The 16,925-nt window shown below is 40.9% G+C and overlaps 1 protein-coding gene across 3 annotated transcripts in view; it reads left to right on the top strand.

Annotated features, from left to right (window-relative positions):
* Positions 1-16,187, top strand: part of TXNDC8 (thioredoxin domain containing 8) — a 34,650-nt gene extending 18,463 nt beyond the window's left edge. For 2 of the 3 annotated variants that reach the window (XM_009188322.3, XM_009188320.3), the window contains 2 exons: positions 15,117-15,182; positions 16,080-16,187. In XM_009188322.3, the coding sequence (XP_009186586.1) occupies positions 15,117-15,182; positions 16,080-16,142 (129 nt within the window). In that variant the 3' untranslated portion in view covers positions 16,143-16,187. The remainder of the gene's footprint in view (positions 1-15,116; positions 15,183-16,079) is intronic. The other variant, XM_009188323.3, reaches the window with a different exon arrangement.
* The last annotated feature ends 738 nt before the right edge of the window (positions 16,188-16,925 follow it).

The raw sequence follows: 16,925 nt of genomic DNA, 5'->3' as shown, positions 1-16,925 counted from the left end.
CCAACCACAAGTTATATTTATGGCTAAGATTTAGTACAGCAAAGAACTGGAAGCAAGGGTCACACACTCCGTGTCTTCAAGGGCCAAGTAGGGACATTAAGGTGAAATGATACTTTTGAGGAAGGCGTTGGTGCCTGGAGAATCACGTTCCCAAATTCACTCTGTTCAACTTCATAAAACACAGTGTTTGATCCATGTCCCAAAAGAGCATCTTCAGCAAGTTTTTGGCATCTATAGAGTCAGACAACTGCAGATTGAGCCCCAGGTCTGCCTCTAATTAGTGACAATGTATCATAACCACCTGCTTAGTTTCCTTCTCTGTGAAATGGGGACACCACCTATCTTTAAATGACTGTTGGGAAAATTTGTGATATTGTATCTAAAGTGCCTAGCACTGGATTTGGTAAATACTAGAAGATGTAGCTATCATTAGAGTCCCAGGATCTAGCTGTGCACACCCATCTCTTTGAAAATGTATAAATAAATAGAAATTTAGAAATAAAGTTCATGAGAGACCTCTAAGGCTCTTTGAATAACTACGACATCCATTTAAGCTAAGTCATCTTAGCATTCAGGAGTTGCCTACCCAATGATATTTAACCTGTCAAGGACTGTGTTACACACAGAGATGTTCTGCATGAGAAAAAAAAGAAACGTCTCACGTACAGGACTCTGAAGGGTGCAGATCCCTAAAACGGGTTCCTATCAGCTCCATAAACAGCTGATGCACTGGTAGAGATTGACTGGAGGGAGGCAAGAACTAAGTGAGATGGAACAAAAGTGGGCAAAGTGTAGTGACTACTTAGAAACATCTAGCAACCTTTAGCACCATTGCTAAACATGCTGCTCTCTGCTTTGACAATTTGATAATTTGAAAGTCTCATGTGTGTCTCTTCCCCTGGACAGGGATTAGGGTGCAGCAAGCAAGTCAGGATATGACAAGTGTATGATTAAATCTTACCATTATTTAAATTTTTGATATTTAAGATTTTGATATTTTGTTCATCATGGATGTTTTGCATTGGGTTTTAATACTTTCATATAATACTTATTAAAATAACATTTATCTTGATTACTGAGTTTTTTACCCCAGTCCCTACCCTGTTCTTCTCCTCTGAATTTTAAGTTGCTGAAATATAGGAGTGATTTGTTTGGTCATTCACCAGAAGGACTTACAAGACCCAACCACAAGTTATATTCATAGCTAAGGTTTAGTACAGCAAAGAATACAGAGTAAGAGCAGCAGAAAAAAGGAAAAAAAATATATATGCATTGATGGAGTCCAGATAGGTCCAGCAGAGGCTTCTGATGTCTTTCCTTGTCAGACACATAGGAATGCCCTCTCTCTAGCAATGAACTTCAGGTACCTATGTGGTATGGCCCTACTTAGGGACACCACTTTGAGCTCTTTGTGGAAATAGGGGAGTAGTTGTCACATACACATATCTTGTGCAACCACTGCTACACAACAGGACATGGCAATAGAAACTCAGAACCCCAACAATAAAACCAGGGGCATATCATCAATATTGATGTATATGCAAAGCAAGTTGACATGCCAGTATGGCATTGTCCATCCCTCCAGGAATATATAACAAAGTCATCAATCACTGACACAAAGAACACTTGCAGTGCCAAATTTCTGGGGGGGGGTGGTGAAGGGTCAAACATAGTCCTCTTGGAGACACACAAGAAGAAAACAACCAGACCTGCTGCATTAACTCTTTTCTCCCAAGGAGTCATGTGGCTAATCACAATAACACCTTTAGTATAAGTAGTCAGGATGCCTCTACACTGAGCTCACTGAAGAATGTGACTGGGATCTATGTCAACAGACTTCCTACTATTCTCTTAAAGCCTAGATGTTAAGTTGGCCCACCTGTGGGAGAATCTGGGGCTACAAAGCAGAAACTTACCTGTGCAGGTAAAAGAGGTATTGTTGCTTTGCACAACTGTCAAGCCCCAAAAGTGAGGATAGAGTATGATGGCCTTCCAGATCTATCTGGGCAGGTTTAGGGCCCACTTCCCATGTGTTGTGCAGAAAGACAGTGGGAAGAGAGCATACCTGTCCCTTGAGCAGAGCATCCCCCAAAAGGAGAGAGGATAGGCACAAGTTCATTCCTTTGTGTCAGCTTAACAGATAAGCTCACCTCTAAACATGGGGAGAAGTAAGTGAAGGGATATAGGAAACAGGCATATTTTCTCAATACTGAGCATTTGAGCAGATTTTCCCGTGGAAACATGAGAACAAGTATATGAGCCACTGAAGGAAATGGCCCCCAAACCATGTTTATCCCTGAGAATAAAGTTTCGCCTCACACTTCCAGTAACGGGAAAAATGACATCTTCTCTGGCCAGAGTCCAAAATCAGTTTCCCTGTTCAAGGTGTGGCTTGAGGTGAATTCCTACGACATTAGATGCACACACTTTTGCCCTTCCACAGAAAGCCACATTGTACTGAGTACCTGGCTCTTAGGCAGTTGCATGAAGCCTCAACAACTTCAGTTGATGGCATAGAATAAGAGTTGGTGAACATTTCAAGGGACAAATCCGACCCTCCACTTGTTTTTGTAAATAAGCTTTCACTGGAACACAGCCATGCCCATTTGTTTATGAATTGTCACTAGCTGCTTTAGCGTTACAACAGCAAGTTTGAGTAGTTGCAACAGAGACCAAATGGCCTGCAAAGCTTAAAACTGGTATTATCTGACCCTTCACAAAAAAGGCTTGTCAACCCCTAACACAGAAGAATAGCACTCTTGCATTATTTATGCCACCAATGCTCAAAGAATCAGATCTGTAAGCATAGCTTCTAAATCAGCTACAAGAAAATGAAAGTAAATTTGTATTTTTCTGATATCGCACTATTAGAACAAGTTGAGGAGGAGGCCAGTATAGATAAGGAAAAAAATTAACATTGTTTTTATAGGCTCTTGTTCTTGAATTCAAGTGCATATAAATTCAAGCTACTTGCTTGATTTTTATTTGGTTCCTCCAAAAACTTTAATCAAGCCTCTTGCAGTTGCAAAGCCTGCCTTGAGTCTTGTGAAAGTCAAAGGGGAAGTGTCCAAATAACCTGCAACGTGATGCAGCTGGCTCTGGGGAACAGATGGGTGGGGAGGAGTCAGAGAAAGGGACCCGGATAGGATCAAACAGTAATTAACGTTGCCCATCTCTCCACAGAAGGTAGAGGAATTTTAAAAATTTTTATTAGACATATCCTTTCCATCTTATTCATACCATTTAATGCTTTAATAAACTCCTCTTTCAAAAAACAGAGAATATCATTATAAATTATAAAATTATATTGTACAGGCCAGGCACAATGGCTCACACCTATAATCTCAGCACTTTGGGAGGCTGAGGCAGGCAGATCACTTGAGGTCAGGTGTTCGAGACCAGCCTAGCCAACATGGTGAAACCCCATCTCTTCTAAAAATGCAAAAAAAAAAAAAAAATAGCCAAGTGTGGTGGCATATGTCTATAATCCCAGCTACTCAGGAGTCTGAGGCAGGAGAATCACTTGGACCCAGGAGGCGGAGGTTGCAGTGAGCCAAGATCGTACCACTGCACTCCAGCCTGAGTGACAGAGCAAGACTCTGTCTCAAAAAAAAAAAAAATTATATTGTACATACACTTCTACAGCCTGCCCTCCCAACCCCCTCCCCACCGCCAAAAAAAAGCCTGCATAGTGGAAGGCTTCTGTAGTCCCAGCTACTTGGCAGGCTGAGGCAGGAGGATCAAAACCAAAATTGCATATCAACTGGTTAACGTATTTTGTTACAATTATCCTTTGAGTGTGTCATTATTCAGACTCTAAAGTCTAATTGGTACTCTCAGAAGTCCATTTGTGAGGAGGGGACCACTGTCTCCAGCCCCTTCGCATTTTGCAGCAGCAATATTAGAATTTTTGTAGGTGATGAATGTTTTTGGCATTAAAAAAATTGCCCCTGGGCCGGGTGCAGTGGCTCACACCTGTAATCCCAGCACTTTGGGAGGCTGAGGCGGGTGGATCACCTGAGGTCGGGAGTTCGAGACTAGCCTGGCCAACATGGCAAAACCCTGTCTCTACTAAAAATACAAAAATTAGCTGGGCATGGTGGCGGGTGCTTGTAATCCCAGCTACTCGAGAGGCTGAGGCAGGAGAATCACTTGAACCCAGCAGGCGCAGGTTGCAGGGAGTCAAGATCATGCCATTGTACTCCAGCCTGAGCAACAAGAGCAAAATTCCATCTCAAAAACAAAACAAAACAAAACAAAACCTGCCTCTGGGCAAATGCAGGGGATAGGAGGGTTTACTTTATTATTTTATTTTTGTGGATGTTTGAAAATGTTCATAATAAAAGACTTAGAAACTGATCACTGAGCTTAGCCGGTTCTATTATGTATGGACAACCACACCCCATTCTCTTGGTCTCAGCAAGCCAGAGCTTGTAATCTTCATTAGCAGTTATTACTAGGGTTGTGCATGAGAAGTGAGGAAAGAGAAGTAAACTCGCTGCCTTAATACTTCAGAGTGGAGCACACCTTTGAGAGGCATAACCCGGCATCAGAATAAAATGAGAAAACAATGTGAACCCTGAATATCTGAGACACGTCTCAGTTAATTTAGAAAGTTTATTTTGCCAAGTTTGAGGATGCCCACCTGTGACACAGTCTCAGGAGTTCCTGATGACATGTGCCCAGGTGGTCAGAGCACAGCTTGGTTTTTTACATTTTAGGGAGACATGAGACATCAATCAACATATGTAAGATGAATATTGGTTCGGTCCAGAAAGGTAGGACAACTCAAAGTGGGGAGGGGGCTTCCAGGTCATAGGCAGATAAAAGACAAATGGTTGCATTATTTGAATTTCTGATTAGCCTCTCCAAGGGAGACAATCAGATATGCATTTATCTCAGTGAGCAGAGGGGTGACTTTGAATAGAATGGGCGGCAGTTTGCCCCTAAGCAGTTCCCAGCTTGACTTTTCCCTTTAGCTTAGTGATTTTGGGGTCCCAAGATTTATTTTCCTTTCACATTTACCCCCTTTTTATTTAAAAATCTCTTGGAGAAATCATTTTAGAAGAAAATGAGTCTCTGGTCTCAGGTTTCGTCTGATATCTCATGGCTAGGATGGTTTACTGCTTGACAGGTAGGTACCAAGTTATTAGGAAAGTTTGTTTTTAGCAGCTTGTGAAGTCTCACATCCTATGAAAAGAAAATAGGGGGAAGAAGGGAGAAGAACAACAGCAAAGAGAAGAACAATCCTGGAAAATTTGTATAGGCCATATTACTCCATTTGGGTTGTTTGTTTGTTTTGAGACGGAGTTTTGCTCTTGTCACCCAGGCTGGAGTGCAGTGGCACGGTTTCAGCTCACTGCAACCTCCACCTCCTGGTACAAGTGATTCTCCTGCCTCAGCCTCCCAAGTAGCTGGGATTACAGGCATGTGCCACCACACCCAGCTAATTTTTGTATTTTAAGTAGAGACAGGGTTTTGCCATGTTGGCCAGGCTGGTCTCGAATTCCTAACCTCAAGTGATCTGCCCACCTCAGCCTCGCAAAGTGCTGGGATTACAGGTATGACCACTGTGTCCAGCCTAAGTCATATTACTCTGAAGTCCACACATGGACTTCAGAAAGTGGCTTATGTACGTAAATAGATTGCTGTTATTTTCTTCTGAAGTTTAAATTGTCTAGCTTCAGTTTGCAGGGCTTTGAAAAAGCACAGCTTAGTTTTCAGTGACTCCAAATTAGGAAAAATGGGGGGAAAAGAGAAGAAAAAAATTGAAACATTATTTTGAAGACTTGTAGGGCCAGGCATGGTGGCTCACACCTGTAATCCCAGCACTTTGGGAGGCCAAAGCGAGCAGATCACCTGAGGTCAGGAGTTCGAGATCAGCTTGGCCAATATGGTGAAACCCTGTCTCTACCCAAAATACAAAAATTAGCTGGATGAGGGGGCAGGCACCTGTAATCCTAGCTACTTGGGAGGTTGAGGCAGTAGAATCGCTTGAATCTGGGAGGCAGAGGTTGCAATGAGCTGAGACTGCAAGATCATGCCACTGAACTCCAGCTTGGACAACAGCGAGACTCTGTCTCAAAAACAAAACAAAACAAAATAAAAAGACTTGTAGCCAACAGAAGTTAGAATTCAGTCCAAACTGCAGAAAACAGTATAAATGGGAAAACATTAGGCAAGACTGGAATCTAACAACAATCGTACTATATTTTTTGAAACATAATTTTCTCTCTCCAGGTTCCCATTTTTACTAAAGACAAATCATGATAGAACTGATTTGCTTTATTATACTTGGACTGAGTATTTGTATACAGTGCAGCAAGAATAATTTTTTTTACATAGGCTTTTAAATTGACTTTGATGGAACTTTGTTCCATAGAAAGAATCTCAGATAAGACTTTCTAAAAGCTGAGCCCAGCCATAGATGGATTTGTACCATCAAATGCCTATGGGTTGGGGAAATTCCTCTCCTCTTGAGGTTCCAAGATAAATTTGGGGCTCCTGGGTCTGTCAGAAGGTGACATTCTTTACTTACACAGGTCAGTAATCCTGTACAGGAACTATGTAGACAAGGTATGAGGCCAGTTTTCCCAAGAGACTTTTATTGTTTCCATAAGTCAAATTTGATTCCTTAAGGGAAAGCACACCATTCCAAAGCCTTTGTAAAATAACCAGTTTCTCCAATTGTGTCCTGTTACAAATGAAAACAGGTTCTTATTGCACTTATGCCATAACTGTATTGCCATAAGTTAAGAATACTCACAAATAGTTTTCAAATTCTGGAGAAATCAGGTAGAGAAAAACAAATATGCTCCAAATGTTGTTCATAGGAGTATACTAAATTGTTAAAAGCTGTCAATAGAGCAAAAGTTTCCTTGACGCCTTAAAACAATACAAAGGATCAGCAACATTTTAAGAAAAAGTCAAAAATATTACTTCAGTTTTTTTTGTTTTTTTTTTTTTTTTTAGTTCAGTCCATGTAGATAACTCCTGTTCTGCTTGATATTCATGAATATTTCAGCTCTCCCTGGAGAACTGCTTGAACCTGGGAGGCAGAGGTTGCGGTGAGCCGAGATAGCACCATTGCACTCCAGCCTGAGCAACAAGAGTGAAATTTCATCTCAAAAAAAATGTTACATTAGGTTACTATATCCATATATATATATACACACACACACACACATATATATAACAGGTGTGTGTGTGTGTGTGTGTATATATATATGTCTTTATTTTTGTAACTTTCTTTATATCGCTCTTATTTCCTGGTTTCTTTTACCTTGTTTTATACATAATCTTTAAATAAGCTTTGAATTAGACAAAATTTGTTCACCTTTTTAAAAAGGACACACTTCTTTAAGAAAGAATGTTTTCCTACAACATATTTTTATTGAAAAATACCCAAATAATGAAATATCTATTATTTAATTTAATATAACTTTAGATTCTAAATTATGATGAGTTTGTCTACAAGTATTTTTCCCATTGTATTTACCTAATTATTTTAATCATTTACCTAGATTATTTATGTAAACTACAATAGTCATCATTTAAAGTTATGGAACAACCATTGCAAAATTATAACTGAGACAGTGAAAAAGATCTGACCTAACTGAATCTATCTTGCTTCTAACCCCCAAGTTGTCTTTGTTCATTCCTGGGCAGAGGCCGAACTAACTTTGGGAGGAACTTAGTTTCTAGTTTAGCTTTGAAACAAAGATGATAACAGTCCTTTCCTAAAACAAACCTTACTGCCTGTGGACTAGACTGCCTGAAGCCAAAATATTAGAAGTTACTAAATTGAAGATGTAACTATTTTCATTAAACCAAGATCAATGTCTTATTTATTAAAAATTACACAAGCAAAGATCATTCTGTTTTGGGCTGGGTTTATAGTTTTGTAACCCCTATGCCAACTTTTGACACTTTACAGTGTTTTGCAGGGATAAGTATGAAATTGCTTGATTAATAAATGCAAACAAAAATGTATGCTGCCAATTCTTAAGACATTTCTAATATTATGTTTCCAATAATTTTAAAGCTGGCTTATTTATTAAAGATTTTACTGAAGTTACATAAACTTGAAAAAGCATTTGACTAGTCTTTTATTTTTTCCTGATAAAGTATTTGATTCAAGCGCTTTTATTTTCTTAAGCCAATTAATTAGAGCTCTTTTATATTTTTTCAGGAATGAAACATTGTGGAACATAACACATAAATACATAGATGTATTAGGCATGCCAATAGAAGTACATCTTGTAGATTCATAAAGACCCTTTTTTCCCTATCTCAGACTTTCAAATTCTTGATAACCTGTTTCACTACCCTAGACAATTGTCAGCTAAATCGCCTTAAATTTGTATAGTAAAGGAAACAACTCAGGTGAAAATCAGCAAAATTTACATCATAAAGTATGGAGAGAAAATGTCTGGTGTGCTAGAGGGAAATTAAAATGGATTTAATTACCAATTAAGCAACAAATTATAGAAATTATAAAGGCCTTTCCAATACACTCACACACACACACACACACACACACACACACACACAAAGATCCTATAACTTAGGAACTCTATAGTTTGCAGATAGACCCTATGACTCTTTTTTCCTTAATGTGAATGTGCACAAAGACCATATTACTTCCATTTCCCATAAATTCTGGCAAGTAGAGGTGCCATAAAACCTACGGAGTGCTTGAAAGGGGAGTCATTCTCTTATTTTCTTCTCATTCTTACAGATTATTGGTTTCCCACTTTCTTTTTCTTAATAAAAGGAACTGAGATGATTAATAAGGAACTTAGATTATTGGTTTCCCACTTCTTTTTCTTAATAAAAGGAACTGAGCTGTGGCCTAGAGTTTTTGTGTGATGAGTCGATGTGTGTTGCTTGTAAGCAGGACTCTACAGTGTGTCACCACTGAGTTGTTTCTACCCTCATACATGCCTCAGTTTCTCTCTCCAGAGGTCTATTATCTCTGAGAGGGCTCAAACACTGGGTAATCAGCCCTTACATGTGTTTCCTGGAGGAGCCTTTTTTAAAACTAATTTTTGGGCCAGGGGCAGGGGCTCATGCCTGTACTCCCAGCACTTTGGGAGGTCGAGATGTGCAGATCACCTGAGGTCAGGCGTTCAAGCCCAGCCTGGTCAACATGGTAAAACTCCGTCTCTACTAAAAATACAAAAATTAGCCAGGCATGGTGGTGCATGCCTGTCATTCCAGCTATTAGGGAGGTGGAGGCAGGAGAATTGCTTGAACATGGGAGGCAGAGGTTGCAGTGAGCTGAGATTATGCCACTGTACTCCAACTCCACTGTACTTGCTCTGGCTGACAGAACAAGACTCCATCTCAAATAAATGAATAAAATTAATTTTTGTTAGGGATTTTCCTGTAAGGTTGCTGCACATTGTGGGGAGGTCAAGCCCCCAGACACCTCGGTCAAGGCCTCGGTCACCCGGGGGCACCTTTCAGCTGGAAGGAGCAAATATTGTTTCTCTTCAGAGCTAAGAAAATTCAGTCTCTTATGCAAATACACACAGACAAGCCAAATCAAGATTAATTTTCAGAGAAAAAGCAATGGAGAAGATCCTTTAGAATGCATATCTGAACTAGAATTAGGATCCTTAAACAACAACTGCCTAGGAGAAAAAATAAAATAACAGCCAAGACCACTTCCTATAAACTGTGCTCAGCCATCCCTAACTTTGTAGTTCTCGTTCGCCATTACACACGCCAAGGTCAAAACCTCTCACAGTACAAGGTCATCACTGGTACCCACAAAGTCAAAGAAGTGGGGTCATGCAATACAGGAAAATAGAGCTTTAGACCTAAGAAGAATCGGCCCATGACTCTTGAAACTCCATGAAGAAAATAGAACACCTCAAAAGGGGTGAGTGGCACCTTTGTTCTGAACTCTTTAAAGAGGTTCAAATCATTAGAAGCCTTCTCTAGATTTTTTTAGTACTGCAGGTGGCAAAGAGGAAGGAGGTATGTGGTAGAAGAAAAGTAAATGAAAGAACCTTTTTTTTTAAAAGACAGGAAGCAAACACAGAAACCAAGTGCATGGTTTTCTGTTTTGTTTTCCCGCTTTTGCAGCTGTGAGGAATTTTAGCCAAATTAGAGAGGCCTTGTTACCCATAATTTGGAATTCTCACTCAGATTTGAACAAGTCAGGTAGAGTAGGTCGAATCTGATGGGAGAAAGAAAAGAACAAACAACAGCAACAAAACAACAATGTGATCTCTGAGCACACTAATGGTAAAGAGAAATTAAGATCAGTTGGTTGTTAACTTTAGCCAAGACAAAACCCAAATTCAGCTACTCACCTAGGGTTGGGTCTTGGGCTGAAGAAGCAGGAAAAAAATCAAACTTGTCTTCCCTGTTGGTATAGCAGGACAAGCGGCAGACAAAACTCCTCAGACACTGAGTTAAAGAAGAAAGGGGTTTATTTGGCCGGGGGCATCGGCAAGACTCCTGTCTCAAGAGCCGAGCTCCCTAAGTAAGCAATTCCTGTCCCTTTTAAGGGCTCACAACTCTAAGGGGATACGTGTGAGAGGGTCATGATTGATTGAGCAAACACGGGGTACATGACTGGGGGCTGCATGCACCGGTAATTAGATCGGAACAAAACAAGATAGGGATTTTCACAGTGCATTTCTATGCAATGTCTGTAATCTATAGATAACATAACCGATTAGGTCAGGGGTCGGTCTTTAACCACCAGGCCCAGAGTGTGGCGCCGGGCTGTCTGCCCGTAGATTTCATTTCTGCCTTTTAGTTTTTACTCTTCTTTCTTTGGAGGCAGAAATTGGACATAAGATGATATGGGGGTGGTCTCCTACCTTATTGGGAGCAAACTCAGACTCAGGATCACTGCCTTCCACCATCATGGAAGCAGGAAATCTTGCCCTCCTTGTTGGAAGCAAGTAAAACTCCAAAAGAGGGAGTTGTACAGCAAAATAAACTTTAGATCTTGACCAAATGTTGGGAGATTGGGGATTCTCTGGAGTGGGGTGCTCCCAGGCTTCAGCAAATTGTCCTATTGGTTTGAGTCATAAAGTTAGCTCATGCTGGTATCAAGCACCAATAGGAGATTTGCCAAAGGTCAGGGGTACCTCCACTCAGAATCCCTTTGTGGTTGTCAAATATGAACCCCAAACATCTGAGATAGGTCTCAGTTAATTTAGAAAGTTTATTTTGCCAAGGTTCAGAACATATGCCCATGACACAGCCTCAGGAGGTCCTGATGATATGTGCCCAAGGTGGTTAGAGCACAGCTTGGTTTTATACATTTTAGGGAGATATGAGACATCAATCAACATACATAAGATGAACATTGGTTTGGTCCGGAAAGGCAGGACAACTTGAAGCGGGGAGGGGGGCTTTGAGGTCATAGGTAGATAAAAGACAAATGGTTGCATTATTTTGAGCTTCTGATTAGCCTTTCCAAAGGAAGCAATCAGATATGCATTTATCTCAGTGAGCGGAGAGATGACTTTGAAGAGAATGGGAGGCAGGTTTTCCCTAAGCAGTCACCAGCTTGACTTTTCCCTTTAGCTTAGTGATTTGGGGACCCCAAGGTTTATTTATTTTCCTCTCACAACACTTCAGGCAGAAATTAAACTATTTGCCTTGCATACATCTCTCTTCAAAAGAAAGCTATCTGTGAAATAAGGTCTTATCAGTAAGTTGCTCCTTATCCATTAATTCCATCTATTAAGTTCCTATATGCAAAGCCCAGTGCTGGATAGGGAGACATGAATGTAACGTTTCTCTTTGGCAACAAGATAAAGATAGAATAAGTCAGGTAATACCTAGTTGCTGAAACTTAGCTCAACACAGGCGTACAGTCATCAATGGTACACCTACTCTGTGTAAGGTGTACACTCTGTGTAAAGTATCTACTAGACTAGATACTAAAACACTAAAGCCAGGCACAGCATCATGCCCTGTAAATGCAGCACTTTGGGAGGGGAACCAGGAGGATCTTTTGAGGCCAGGAGTTTGAGACCAGCATAGGTAACACAGCAAGACCTTTAATTTTTTTTTTTTTTTCTGAGACTGAGTCTCGCTCTGTTGCCCAGGCTGGAGTGCAGTGGCGCAATCTCGGCTCACTGCAAGCTCTGCCTCCCAGGTTCACGCCATTTTCCTGCCTCAGCCTCCTGCGTAGCTGGGACTACAGGCGCCCGCCACCACGCCTGGCTAATTTTTTGTATTTTTAGTAGAGATGGGGTTTCACCGTATTAGACAGGATGGTCTCGATCTCCTGACCTTGTGATCTGCCCGCCTTGGCCTCGCAAAGTGTTGGGATTACATGCGTGAGCTACCGCGCCCGGCCACTTTGTTTTTTTTTGTTTTTTGTTTTCTGTGTTTGTTTGTTTGTTTGTTTGTTTTTTGCTGAGTCTCACTCTGTTGCCCAGGCTGGGGTGCAGTGGCACAATTTCGCTGCAACCTCCGCCTCCTGGGTTCAAGTGATTCTCTCACCTCAGCCTAGCCTCCCATGTAACTGGGACTACAGGCGCCCGCCACCACGCCTGGCTAATTTTTTGTATTTTTAGTAGAGATGGGGTTTCACCGTGTTCGCCAGGATGGTCTCAATCTCCTGACCTCGTGATCTGCCCATCTCGGCCTCGCAAAGTGCTAGGATTACAGGCATGAGCCACCACACCAAGCCAAGACCTTTAAATTTTACAAAAAATTAAAAAAAAAAAAAAAAATAAAATAAAAGGCCAGTGTATTGGTGCCTGCTTGTAGTCCTAACTATTCAGGAAGCTGAGGTGGGAGGATCATTTGAGCCCTGGGGCTCAAGACTGCAGTGAACTATGATCGCATCACTGCACTCCAGCCTGGGTGACAGAGCGAGACTTCATCTCTAAAATACATAAAGAAATAATATATGGAGGAAAATTTCAGGTACAGTCTTCATCCTTGGTGTAGTGGGAAAGAAAGATGACAAAAAGTCATTAATACTGGGATGCCCAGAGTACTATGGGATCACACAGAGAAGGTTCAAGGAAGGCTCCATGAGTTACTTAAACCATGTTGAGGGATGGTTAAGATTAGCAAGTGAGAAAAGATGACCCATATTATAAAATAACGGGTATATGTCAGGAATTCTTTGAATAATAACAACAGTAAAAAGTTTTCACTAGCAGAGGAGCTCATGAGAGGATTTTGTCAGTTTTGTTCGCAGTAAGTGTGGCTCACAGTAGGCACTTATTAAGTATTTGTTAAATGAAGAAATGGATCTGAGCACAGGGTTTATGGCAAGGAGCAATGGGGAGGGAGACGGGACAAAATCCAAGATCTTGGAAGAAGCTTGGATTGTATGGTGATGGGGAAAAACTGAAGATGTTTACAAAGAAGGATGGAATGCCTGGATTTGTGGTTTTGAGCTTCAGGGATGAGAAAGGACCTAAGTGGCACAAGACTGGAGACCAAAAGAGACAAGTTATATAGCCATTATTAAAGTCGGGTGAAAGCTGACCAATGTAAAACATATGGAATTTGGTAGCAAACTTGTCACCTAAAGCCACCAGAATTGTTAACATGAAAAAGACTGGCAATATCAAGTGTCATCAAGGATGCAGAGCTAGAGCTCGAACACTCATCCTCTGCTGGTAGAGTATAAATTGAAAATATATGCAGGCCGGGCATGGTGGCTCACGCCTGTAATCCCAGCACCTTGGGAGGTTGAGATGAGCAGATCACTTGAGGTCAGGAGTCTGAGACCAGCCTGGCCAACATGGTGAAACCCCATCTCTACTAAAACATAAAAATTAACCAGGAGTGGTGGCGGGAGGCTGAGGTGGGAGAATCACTTGAACCCAGGAGGCGGAGGTTGCAGTGAGCTGAGGTTGCAGTGAGCTGAGATTGTGGCACTCCAAACTGGGTGACAGAGAAAGACTGTCAAAAAAGAAAGAAGAAGAAGAAAGGAAGAAAAAGAAAGAAGAAAGAAAGAAAGAGAGAAAGAAAGAAAGAGAAAGAGAGAAAGAGAGAGAGAGGAAGGGAGGGAGGGAGGGAGGGAGGGAGGAAGGAAGGAAGGAAGGAAGGAAGGAAGGAAGGAAGGAAGGAAGGAAGGAAGGAAGGAAGGAAGGAAAAGAAAAGGAAATACATGCAGTATAATTTCAAAAACTGTGGGGTAGCTTCTACTGAAGCAGAACCCACAATCCCACTTTTAGCTATACAACAGAAATTAGTGCTTATGTGCCCACAAAGATATCCCTGCAAAGATATGGACAAGAACATCCACAGTAGCACTATTTGTCATAGCTAAAATGGATAAACTGTGTTACATTCATGCAATGGAATACTAAAGAAACACTGAAAAATGACTGTAGTGACACTATCCAGGTAAGTTTCATAAACATCCTGTTGAATGGAAGATGCCAGACACAGAAGAATACATATTGTAGAATTCCATCTTTCCTTTTTCTATTTTTTAAAAACAATTACATTTGAATCAGTGCACCATACTCATTTTTTTTCTTTTTTTCTTTGAGACAAGAGTCTCTCTCTGTCACCCAGGCTGGGATGCAGTGGCATGATTGTGGCTTACTGCAACCTCTACCTCCTGGGTTCAAATGATTCTCGTACCTCAGCCTCCCACGTAGCTGAGATTATAGGTGCGCATCACCACGCCTGGCTAATTTTTGTATTTTTAGTAGAGATGGGGTTTTGCCATGTTGGCCAGGTTGGTTTCAAACTCCTGACCTCAAGTGACCCACCAGCCTCAGCCTCCCAAGGTGCTTGGATTATAGGCATGAGCCACTACACCTGGCCGTCCATCTTTAAAAGTCCAAAAACAGGCAAAATGAATTTATCATGCTTCCTGCCAAGTCTGGTCATTCAGGTAGCCAAGCCCTGCCTACGTTCCCACCAGGAGTTCTTATCTCTGCACAAGCTCTGACCTCAGATTTCGCAGAGGATTATGAACTGTCCTTCATGCCCCAGAGCCACCATCCAGCTGCCACCTAACTCTTAGCAAAGAGAAACTTTTGCAGATCCTTTCTGACACCTGCCTCCCATGGCCAAGGCCAAAAAAAAACTAGTTATAGGGGAAATAGTTACAAACCAGGCAACTCAGATAAATTATGAAATTCTGCCTCCACACTTAGGTAACCCTATTCTCAAGAATCAAAAGAATAATTTGCTGTTATAGAAGTGAATTCATGAGCAACCCGGTAAGTGAAATGGGATCAAGGTAGAGTTACAAATCTGGGGTTTACTTTGAAGGAATAAATATAATGACACACTCAGGCAGAATGCTGCTGCCTGGAGAAGCAGAAGCCTTCTATGTGGGGATGGTTTTGCCCTGCAGCACACTAGGCACTAAAGTTAGTTCTAGACTTTTCTAGTCCCTGCCCCAAAGTCCTAACACCATTCCTGGTGGCTCAACCGCCCCCTTACTGGGAACTCAAGTTTTCACCTAATCCCAATCTCACACTCTTCCTTCTCTTCAACCATGTAATATATTTAGTACTAAAGTCTTTGAATTCCATCTTTCTTCAAACATAAGACACTTGTGAAAGATGCATTATTTTATATACCACTAAAAAGTGTTCCAAGTGAAATATAACATACCATCCACTATGAAATGCATTCTGATTCAGAGATGTAAACGTTTGAAAAAAACATGTGCTTCTTAGAATCAATGAATTCTAATACTCTTTCATGGGGAGAAGTCAGGGAATGACAAATCCCAAGCCACTTGATTTCAGGAGATTGTGTATATTAATTAACAAATCCTCAATACCAATATATAAGAGCTCTGAGAAGTTCCAATGATGGAGTTTGTTTATTTCCAGCATCATTATATGTTTTAGATCTTAGATTAAAGGAATATTATGGAGAATTATAGAGATCTGGCAAAGTTTTAGCATAAGTAATTTTGAATGGATGCCAAATATGAAAATATTATGAATTTAATGTGTTCAATGTGTATTTATATTTAAAGTGTCCTGCAAATGATGGAAATGAGTAGGCTTAACTTTTCAATCAGGAATAAAATTCCTTAAAGCCTCAACATTTTCACAGTACTTGAATCAATACATGTTTCACCTTTGTGCATTTGTGAACAGATTTTTGAATTCAGTGGAGCTGATGCTAAAAAACTGGAAGCCAAGATTCAAGAATTAATGTAAGCTGATCTCCAAGATGAAATATACTTCTGATACTTTAAAAGGCAAGAGCAAATGTGTTTGTTTTTATTTCCAGCAAATATTGTCATGTTCTATTGGTCTCTCTCCTAATGCATTACCGGTTGAATACCACAATGCAATCTCACTGTACAATTGCTAAAAACTGTTGCAATATCAGAGATTGTGTCATTTCCATTCTCCAACTTGACCTTCCCACTTGCTCTGAGCACACTCTTTGGGTGGTGTTTTTATGACCTTCACAGGAGAGGTCCTGCACAGCTAAGTAATACCAGGTTGTCAAGATTTTCCAGAGATTAGCAAAGATCCAATTCTTCCCAGTGGTCAAGGAATAAATAAATGCCTTAATGCCTTTGTGCAGTTTGAGTATATGAAAGCCTCCCCCAATTCAGCCATTTTTTTATGGTACAAAATCCTTCTCCAATGTATCAATTTTTTTTTTTTTGAGACAGTTTTGCTCTGTTGCCCCGCCTGGAGTACAGTGGCATGATCTCGGCTCACTGCAACCTCTCCCTACCAGGTTCAAGTGATTCTCCCACCTCAGCCTCCCGCATAGTTAGGATTACAGGCAGACACCACCGCACCTGGCTGATTTTTGTGTTTTTAGTAGAAACAGGGTTTCACTATGTTGTCTAGGCTAGTCTCGAACCCCTGATGTCAAGTGATCCTCCTGCCTTGGCCTCCCAAAATGCTAGGATTGCAGGCATGAACCACCACGCCCAGCCATCATTTTGTTTGAACTGTGTCATTTTTCTCTCTCTCTCACTC

This window comes from Papio anubis, chromosome 13 (assembly GCF_008728515.1).
Source record: "Papio anubis isolate 15944 chromosome 13, Panubis1.0, whole genome shotgun sequence".
Lineage (NCBI taxonomy): Eukaryota > Metazoa > Chordata > Mammalia > Primates > Cercopithecidae > Papio > Papio anubis.
This window is presented reverse-complemented; position numbering and strand designations above follow the sequence as displayed.